This window comes from Pezoporus wallicus, unplaced genomic scaffold (assembly GCF_028554395.1).
Source record: "Pezoporus wallicus isolate ANWC-B61680 ecotype Strahan unplaced genomic scaffold, APGP_CSIRO_Pwel_v1 scaffold_2146, whole genome shotgun sequence".
Classification (NCBI taxonomy): Eukaryota; Metazoa; Chordata; class Aves; order Psittaciformes; family Psittacidae; genus Pezoporus; species Pezoporus wallicus.
The window spans coordinates 3,115,068-3,125,505 of record NW_026639769.1 but is presented as its reverse complement, the minus strand read 5'-3'; the positions used below and the strand labels follow the sequence as shown (position 1 = coordinate 3,125,505).

Sequence of the window (10,438 nt, the reverse complement as noted above, 5' to 3'; positions counted from 1 at the left end):
AATGAGGAGCAGCATTTTCCCCTCTGACATTTACTTTATTTAAGAAAACGGGGGGGGGACAAATGTAGTCCCAGCAGAGTCTACGGGAAGTTTCAACTAATAGGATCAGAGCTCATGCTATGGTAAGTACAGTATACTTAAAATCAATTCAGAGTTTATTCTTTGTTTTATAAACTAAGTGAATGAATGCAAGGAATCTAGCTCTGAGCCCTTCAAGTTTCCTGCCACTTGCATTTTGGGGGCTTGTTCACATATTTGAAAGGCTACTTTGTGCCTCAGGACTTAAATCCTTTTCCAGTCATGTAAGTCAGCAGAAGTTTCTCATGTTTCACATATCCCACACACAGTCCAGGTGTGTCCACACTAAAAAATATCCCTTTCCAAGGGAAAAATAAATAAATAAATAAATATATATATACACACATATATACATATGCACACAATTACTCCACTGTTAACTTGCTCATGCCCTCAGCCTCTGGGGTATTTTAACCATCTGGACAGGCACTACACTTCCGTGGTCTCTGTTGCTCCCTGCCTGCCCCACCACTAACGGGCACAGAGCAGCAGTGGCCAAGCTGAGAGAAAGGACAGATGACAGCACAGGCTTGTGACAAACCATCTGCTGTGTGCATTTAGCTACAGCAGCTCTGCAACACACTTAAATAGACATTTGGGAAAAACAACAAAAAATTGCATTTAATAACTGGGCAGCAATGCTGAGGAATGCACAGCAAGGGCTGAAAAGTAAAGGAAACTATGTGGCAAGGGCAATTACCAGTCAGTTAGTAGGAAAAAAAGGTCACCTACATTTTCAACAAACATGAATGCTACCTAATCCTTACCATTGTGCCACAGTAGTGAGATTTCAGTCAGGAAGAGTGTATCTAGCAAAGCTTGACAGTTTGCAGCAACAGCTTTTCACTTACAGATCATCTCCTCTATTCATAAGCATATATACCTATTAGTTCCTTAAAAAAGAAGTAAAATTTGAAACTCATTCTATTGCCTTATTCTCATGGGTCCTGTATACCTCAGCCTGGAAATCAAGAGGGCAATTGCCAGCAAGATGCCATACACATCAATACCAAAAGCACCCAGCCTCATTACAGCCTGTCGAGATTTCACTGCAGCACTCAGCAGGTGCTGAAGTTTCTGTGACTTCTCGGATCTCTAAGTGACGGCACAGCCATTTCACTAGGAACCATTCAATAAACTTGGGTTTGAATCACTTGTGACAACAGCTGATCATACAAGCTTTTAACAAGCTTCACACTCCCCCACGGCAGCTACTGGAACCCCTTCCAGTAGCCAGTGAAGAAAACCCCCCAGTCAGTGCCCTGGCAAACCAGCGAGGAAAAATCCACATGGTAAATCAGAGTCCTACATCTGTGATGATTATTAAACACCAAGTCTATTTTTGTCAGCCTCATCACAAAATATTTTTAGATACTTTTTATATACATATATATACACATCAGTTACAAGCTGAAGGAACTGAAGTCCTCAACCTTCCTTGCAGCACAGGAAGCCAGCAGGGCAGCGCTGCTGTGCTTCCCAGCACCCCAACAGTCCCACTTACAACCGAGCAAACAAACCAAAGCACAGCAGATGACTGCCTTCAGCTGCCCACTGCTCTGCGGTTTTCTCCCTTAAAGGACAAGCCAGTCAAAAAATGTGCATGTCATCAGAATCCTCCATTAGAGCTCATTAATTTTCAGCTCCTCAGAGTCTAAACACTGCATGTTTTTTGCTTTCTTAAACAAATGAAGAGCTCTGGAGACAGTTTGTAGTAAAGTCAGACAAGTTTAACTACTACAAATTTTGCCTGTTCCCTCAAGTTCTGCATCTCAGCTCCCTGCTCAGCACTCCCAGCTCTCAGGGTGTCCTTGGCATCAGGGAGTGGCAGGGGTGGAAAAACCAAGCCCACAAACAAAAAACCAAACACATTCGGTGAAGTATATGCTCAGTTTGTACACCAGCAATCCAAAAATAACTCTGTAACAACACAATAGCTGGCCACAAACCCATCTGTTTTATCAAGCCTAGCACCTGCCAAGCACGACTGTTTTTGTTGTACTTATTTCCCCACTGTTTGCTCACAGCAAGAGGAACACAGCATTTCCCCGTGTATTTCCAGGGCTGGAGCAGCTGGGCTGGGTCCTGCCGCCCACACCACAAGCTGTGGATTAAGAGCAGGTCCTGCCCCAGAACAACACCCCTTGCTTGGGGTAACTTTTCCCTCCCCAGTGCTCCCCAGGCTGTGCTCTGTTCCAGCGAGCTGCCACCCCCCATCCCACCGAAGCAGCTACTTTACTCACTTTCTGCTCCCAGCACGTTCCTGGGTGCAAGAGCTCAGGGGCTGCAGACACCACCAGGAAGGCCCTCCTCACACACCCACCCCACTACTGCCCCTTCACAGAGAGGAGGAAGATATGTTTATGCTTTAAATAAGTTTTATTTATTACCAAAATTTCCAGAAGCTGAATTTGGCATATATTTTTAATCTTCTGTAAAGATTCTCATGCATAACTTGAAACTTGGCAGCTGCAACAGTCAAGTGGTTACTTTAGAAGAGACACTTAAACATCCAGAGTACAAACAGCTGTATCTGAATTAACAAAACTTGTCTATTACTAACCTTATAAAGCAGGACGTGCCTTCCCTTTTATCAAAACCAAGCTGACAGATCTGCCTTTATACACACCCAACAGAATAAACTCTGTTACCAGCAAGGACGTTTTCCTTAAAGGTTAGGAAAAAAAAAAAAACCAACAAAAAACCACAAAACAAAGCAAAGAATGGAGTGACTGTCCATTAACCAGTCTATGTTTCAGTCCTCTTTAATCTACTTCTTCGATGGTTGGGCCACCGGAGCCACCTGCCCCGGCACCTCCAGCCCCCTGGTATAATTTTGTGACGATCGGGTTGCAGAGTTTCTCCAGCTCTTTCTGTTTGTGCTCATACTCTTCCTTCTCAGCCATCTGGTTGCGATCGAGCCACGAGACCACCTCCCGGCACTTGTCAAGCACTTTCTGCTTGTCCTGGTCACTTATCTTTCCCTTCAGTTTCTCATCCTCCACTGTCTGCTTCATGTTGTAAGTGTAGGACTCGAGGGAGTTCTTGGCAGACACCCGATCTCTGTTAGCTTCATCCTCTGCTTTGTATTTCTCTGCTTCTTGCACCATACGGTCAATGTCATCCTTGCTAAGGCGACCCTTGTCATTGGTGATGGTGATCTTGTTCTCCTTACCCGTGCTCTTGTCTACAGCACTGACATTCAAGATACCATTGGCATCGATATCAAACGTGACCTCAATCTGGGGGACTCCACGGGGTGCTGGGGGGATGCCCGTTAGGTCAAACTTGCCCAGCAAGTTGTTGTCCTTCGTCATAGCCCTCTCACCCTCATATACCTGGACCAGGACGCTGCTCTGGTTGTCCGAATAGGTGGTGAAGGTCTGAGTTTGTTTGGTGGGAATGGTGGTGTTGCGCTTGATGAGAGCGGTCATCACTCCACCCGCTGTCTCAATGCCCAGGGACAGAGGGGTGACATCCAACAGCAGCAGATCCTGCACATTCTCAGACTTGTCTCCCATGAGGATAGCGGCTTGCACTGCAGCACCATAAGCAACAGCCTCATCGGGGTTGATGCTCTTGTTGAGCTCTTTACCATTGAAGAAGTCCTGTAGAAGCTTCTGGATCTTCGGGATACGGGTAGAGCCACCCACCAGCACGATCTCTTGGATCTGGCCCTTGTCTAGCTTAGCATCACGCAGAGCCTTCTCCACTGGCTCCAGGGTACCACGGAAGAGATCTGCATTGAGCTCCTCAAAGCGGGCACGGGTAATAGAAGTGTAGAAGTCAATACCCTCAAAGAGGGAGTCAATTTCAATGCTAGCTTGTGTGGAAGAGCTGAGGGTGCGCTTTGCCCTCTCACAAGCTGTACGCAGCCGCCTCACCGCACGCTTGTTGCCAGCAATGTCACGCTTGTGCTTACGCTTGAATTCTTCCACAAAATGGTTCACCATACGGTTGTCAAAGTCCTCCCCACCCAGATGGGTATCACCAGCTGTGGACTTCACCTCAAAGATTCCATCCTCAATGGTAAGGATGGACACATCGAAAGTACCCCCTCCCAAGTCAAAGATGAGCACATTCTTCTCACCAGCTCGAGTACCTTTCTTGTCCAAGCCATAGGCTATAGCAGCTGCTGTGGGCTCATTGATAATACGCATCACATTAAGGCCAGTGATAGTGCCAGCATCTTTGGTGGCCTGGCGCTGGGAGTCATTGAAGTAAGCAGGCACTGTAATGACAGCATTCTGCACTTTGCGACCCAGATAGGCCTCAGCAATCTCCTTCATCTTGGTTAGGACCATAGAGCTGATCTCCTCTGGGAAGAAAGTCTTCATCTCACCTTTGTACTCCACTTGCACCTTGGGCTTGCCACAATCATTCACCACACGGAAGGGCCAGTGCTTCATATCTGACTGCACTGTGGGGTCATCATACTTGCGGCCGATGAGACGCTTAGCATCAAAGATGGTGTTGGTCCTCCAGCTATGGCAGAGGGAAGGTCCCGCAGCGAGCGAAGGCTGAGGCAGTTTTTAGCCTTATTTCGGCAGCAGTTGGCTGGCTGACATCCCTCCGCGCACATACCCGCCTGGGCGGGCACTCCTCGCCCTGAGCGGCGCAGTCGGTGGTCGGTCACGGCTTGTGGGTGCTGCCGAGGTGGCGGGTAGCCTGTCCCGATACCGGGAGGCAAACATGGAAAGAAGGAGTTAGGGGCTTGGGAAGCTCTGTTGCTGCGTGTTCCTGCGTGGTGACCATTCTTGAAACGTCTCCAAATTTTTTTCTGTTGTGCTAATGCAGAATGTCGTCACGCCTACATTTAGCAAAAGCTATGAAGCTATTAACTCGGAGCTGGGAAAGTGCTTTGATGGAAATCTATTACACATGAAAATGCGCTGCCGTGCTTCCTCCAAATAACTCTTCCTTACTTTGAGACAAACGCTTCAAAATATTCCAGTAAGGAGAGCAAAATACCACACCGAGTTCTTTTTTTCTCCGAGGCTTAGTGAGTAGCTCCTTTACGATAGCTACTTTAAAAGTGCGGCTAAAAGTCTGCCACCCACAGACTTCACGTGTTACGTGAGAGAAGTATTAAATACGCTGGACGCTTAAATCATCACTAATTTTGTCCCCAGCCTTCGGCGTTACGCAGTAGCAGCCCTCATAGAAAATACGTTACAGCTTTTCCCAGCCTGGTTTGTTTTCACGCAGTTATTATAGATACTCCAACTCCCGATCAAAAACATCCTTGCTGCAATTACTGTGGTTTTCAAAACCTTTTTGCAAGACATGAAGATTCCACCTCTTTTCTGTGGTATGTAGCTTTGAGATGGAAGAGCTTCCATTTCTGACAGTAAATACTGTACATGCTTAAGTAACTATTATTCTCCCACATATCCTGGTCTTTTTTCACACAGGTTCTGACCTCGGGGAAATCCGAGTAAGTCAGTGGAAAATGGAAACAGTCGGCTCTCCCTGCCTCCAACAGGAGCTGCTCCATATATACCGTGTGCATATTTCTTTGATGGGAAGGGTATCGATTTCTCTTGTAGTTAGACCAGTGACTGATTCATCACTAAGCTATCTTCTTCCTGTAATTCACTGCTACTTCATTCAGTTGATTGTATCGTATGGAGAGAGGAGAAATTCCAGAGCAATACAGAGAGGTGATTGATAAATTCCGTTTCAGCTGAAAAGTTGGTATTATTTATTATTTGTGTCCTCGTGAGGATCGTCCCTTGGGAGCACTAGTAATGCACAAGAACCCCGTTTTGATAGCTGCAGTACAAACTCAGATCATGTTATTTCTGAGTAAAAAGAGGATTCCTGCCTCATGTACAGAAAGAGAGATGCAGAGAGCTAAGAAATAATACACCACCGATTAACACAATAACCAGTCTTTGCAGCAAAATTAGTTTGATACCCCTTTTAAGTGTAGCCGTCATCAGTCAGGTTTTTATCAGATTTAGAAGTGACATTTCATTAATTTTGGCCTAAAGCTTTTTAATACATGTTTTATCAGCTCAGGCACAAAATACATACAACAGCTCCAGACAAAACTTGTTCGGGGTTTCCTTGGCCCAGTAACTAGTATGTCCCTGATATGGTTGTGCTGATACCCAGATGTGCTGATATCCCAGATGTGCTGATAACCTGTTAAAGAGCTGTTTGCATTGACTGGGTTACTGCTTATCCTGATAGTACTCCCTCAGTCCTATTTATTTCATCATTTGAATGGTTGTTCTGCTATAGTAAATTTGGGGGAAGGATTTTGGAGGAATTTTAATTCTTACGGTGTAAATGACACACTCGTCAGTCTCAGGAAAAATCAAAACGTCTGTAGACTGAGGCTACCAAATACTTCATTTAGCTTGTGGCAGAAATACTTCTTTTCCAATTGAGCACATAGGTACTGTGCACAATGATATGTACAGGTCTGAGCTGCTCTTTAAGCTGTTGTTCCTAATCAGAAGTTCATGTGATGTTCTTGCCATCACCTCTCATCTCTTAACAATGTCCTTAGAGAAAGTCCTGTCTAACTAGAGGGAGCAACCTCCAAAACATTATTAAACTTACTCCCTTTCCTCAGCAGAGCTATTACAAGCCTGCTTTTTGTCAGCAGTTCTCCAAGACTTCTTGAACAATTTGTGGACCAGCTCATCTATGCTGTCATACTCTCATATGGGAAGAGCCACATGGTTTATGTTGCTTCACATGCAGTCAGTCATGTTATAGGTGAGCTAAACAGACTGGTTCAGAAATTAAAGTGTGAGCTTATGCTGAGGACTTCAGCACAAGTCTGATTTTCCCTTTAACAAAACATTTGCTGTTATTCTCCCATCCTGAATGTGTAAGCCATATTTTCCTAGTAACTTTCAGAACAGCAAGTTAGCACCTCTGGAAGTAGGAGGCCTCTTCCTAAACCATTTATTTGTGTTTAGGATCAATAATACACCCATGAGTCCTGTTTGGCAGCATTATGTAATGTGCTGTAGGATCTTTGCCGTTACACCACCCAGCCAGAAATGAAGGTGGTATTTAGATTCTTCAATGAAGCAAGAGCTTAGTATCTGGCACAGAGCTAAGAATTCAGCCCTTTATCTTGGTATTTCCTAAGGCAGTGTAGTTTAAAAATAGGAGTGAATACAAGTTATAGTTCAGTCAGACATCAGCCACTTGAATCATTAAAATGTTAAAAAGTTAAAATGCAATGATCTGTTCAGGTTTGAAAATCAGAAGCCCTTAGACCTTAAATTCTGGTATCCATTTCCCTTGTATCCATTTGCCTCATATCCATTTCCCTAGTAAATCTATCCAGAATATTGCATAAATGAGATTGTATTGGTGAGGATAAATGAATTATTTTATAATACAGCAATCAGTTCAGAAAAGTCTAAGTAACAGCTGTGCTAGAATGAAGAATACTTTGCCGTAATACCTTTTCATCACTGAAATTCTTCATCTCACATCTTCCCAAATATATATTTGTGAATATAGGTCTAGTAACTGGAACTCAGACAAGAACTATCAGTGTATCTGACAAGGTGCTGCTGTATTAAAAATCATCATGTATGTGGGAGGGAACTATGTAACTTTTTTATGTTACTTTTTTTTTTACATACTTCCACTTTTTGCACAGAGATGCTCCTTGTTAATTTGAAAGGCAGCCACAATACATGATTTTTCTTAAATAAGTGTTCCTTTGTGTTTGTGAATAACAAAGTTCTGATAATCAGTATGTTTTTGGCAGATTACACAACTGCATGATCACTAATATGGACATACTCAGAACAGCAGAATATAGGGTAGGGTAATTTGGTATTGCCAAACCAGAAGTTCAAAAATCATTAGTCAGATCTCCTAAAATTATAAACCTAGTTTAAAATTACAAGCTTAAAAAACACACATGGCTTTATTTACCTTCTGGCTTTTTAGTTTTTAGCATATGGTCAGATTACACTTTTTGGATTTTCCATGTAATCTGCAGAGCTAATTTAAAAAAAAAAATAGCTGATTATACTATCTCACAACAAAAACTAAGCTGCTTCAGGTTGATTAGACTCAATAAAATCATGGAAGTTGTCAGCACTGATTAAACTAATGCTTGATGTTTCAAGAAAAATTATTTTATAATTAAGTGGTTTTAAAACACATTCATTTACATAGACTTCTGACAGTTGCGGAGGCATGATTAAAAGCTGGGGTTAGTATCACTAGTGCTAACCAGATGAACTAGTGTGCTGTGCATTTTAGGCAGTTCTTTACTTTCCTAGAACTGCGGCCTCCTCTTCTTGCAGTCAGTGCCTGCTCTACTGACAGTAATAAATAAGGGACTTTAAAGCAGATAGTTTGCAAGTAATAATAGAATCAGATCAGAAAAGGACCTTGGTAAATCATTTAGACTCATTTTGTGTCTAACTAAAATCTCCTTTCTTGCAATTTAAGGTAATTAATTTTTTTTTTCCTCAGTTGTGGGCATGAGAAAAAGTGATTTTATTCTTTTATATATATGAAAAAAACGTTTCCCTTTTATCATCTTTTCCATAAGATGACCTAAAATCATTCAATCTGTGCTCAAAAGTTTTCTCAGCTTCTAGACATTCTCATTGCTTTCTTCTCGATTCTCTGCATGCAACTTGTATCTTACTCTTCAAGTGCATGATCAAAACTGGAGATGTTACTAGCTCATGTCTTAGCAGTTCTGAAGGGGCAGATTATACTCCAGTTTAGACATTTAGGTTCTACCCTTATTTGCAACAGCATGATGCTCCAGACTAATTTGCAGGATTTGCAAAATAACACATTTATTCTTTTCAATGGAAATTGAAAGTGTAGATTTAGATGAGATCTTGGGAATTTCTTTACTGTGAGGGTGGTGAGACATTGGAAGAGGTTGCCCAGAGAAGCTGTGGCTGCCCCAACCCTGTAAGTGTTCAAGGCCAGGTTGGACAGGGCTTTGAGCAACCTGGTGGAAGGTGTCCTTGCCCATGGCAGGCGGGTTGGAACTGGATGATCTTTAAGGTCCCTTCCAACCCAAACCATTGTATGCTTCTATGAAATTAAGCAATTGTTCCTTTACTTTCACAGCTAATGATTCCATCTTGCACTTGTTCCTAGTTCCTATTAAGTAACATCTTATGCTTTCAGATCACATTTGCACCTTGCCAGGATTATTCTGAATTCTGATCTTACCTTCTAGTATACTTGGAAGTCGAATTCTGCTTAGTCTTGTTTGAAGATACTAAAAGGATGCTCTGCATGGTCCAGGGGGTGAATAAATGAAAACATATCATTTTGTCTAGAACTGGTGTGAACAGGGTTAAACAACATACTGTAATTATTGGCAATAACTGTAAAATACAGTTATTTTAAGCATTAAGGGAAATAGTGTACTGTAAACACAGGCAAAGACCAATACTTCATACTCAGAGATCAATATAATTTGATTAATTGCTCAGATTCCCTTAAATGCTTTGTGTAAAGAATGTTTATAATAACTGAACTGTAGCAGCAGTAAAAATTTCTCTTATTTTCTCATTCCTATGATTATTTGGTTTTTACTCATCTCAGTTTTCCTTCTTGTCATTCTTAGCAGGTGAATGGGAAAAACACAGGAGCAGATGAAACGGCTGGTAACTGGAACGTCACCTTGTTGTCAGGACTGTTATTAACTCCGGTATCAGATGGAATTAAATGAAAATAATAAGCAGATTTGTAAGAACATTTTATTAGAGATACTGTATCAAAGCACAGAATAAGCTTTAAAGATGATGAAAACTAACCTGGAATGTCTTCAGCGTTACTCAACATAGACTACAAATAATTGCTACGTTACAGAACAGTCACAGCCTGTTCTAGATGTCCTATGCTTAGTATACTGTTGAAGGCCTGTCTTTAGGTGATGCTATAAACATAATGCCCTTTTCTCCTCTGCTTCATGGTGATCTTACTGTAAAGGTCCTTCCTGTTCTCTATGGCAAGGACACCCCATTTTCTAACAGAGTTGCCAGCTACATTGTGCCTTCTCCCTGCAGAATCCCCAGTGGGATCTGGCTTTGCCCATATAGTCACCATCTTCCCCTTTGCTCCATCACAGCCACTGGGAAGAAGCATCAGCATTCCAGTATTGTACTGAAGGCTTTTAAAATGCCTACGTTAATGTTCAAGGTGTTACGTGTTAATAGAGCCGATACTTTCAATATCTATATACTGAAATGTTTAGGGCTCTGTAATTAGATGAAGCAACCACATTCAAAAATATCTGAACATCTTTTCTTGCATTTGTATAGCAACTTTATAAACTCAAAAAGGGTAAAGCAAGCACAGACACATGCCCTATACAAGCTGCAATACAGACAGTATT

At 42.3% G+C, this 10,438-nt stretch overlaps 1 protein-coding gene across 1 annotated transcript; it reads right to left on the bottom strand.

Annotated features, from left to right (window-relative positions):
- Positions 1-2,438: 2,438 nt before the first annotated feature.
- On the bottom strand, positions 2,439-4,551 carry HSPA2 (heat shock protein family A (Hsp70) member 2). Its single transcript, XM_057416105.1, has one exon. The coding sequence runs from the start codon at positions 4,485-4,487 to the stop codon at positions 2,844-2,846; it is 1,644 nt and encodes a 547-aa protein (XP_057272088.1). The 5' UTR covers positions 4,488-4,551; the 3' UTR covers positions 2,439-2,843.
- Between the last annotated feature and the right edge of the window lie 5,887 nt (positions 4,552-10,438).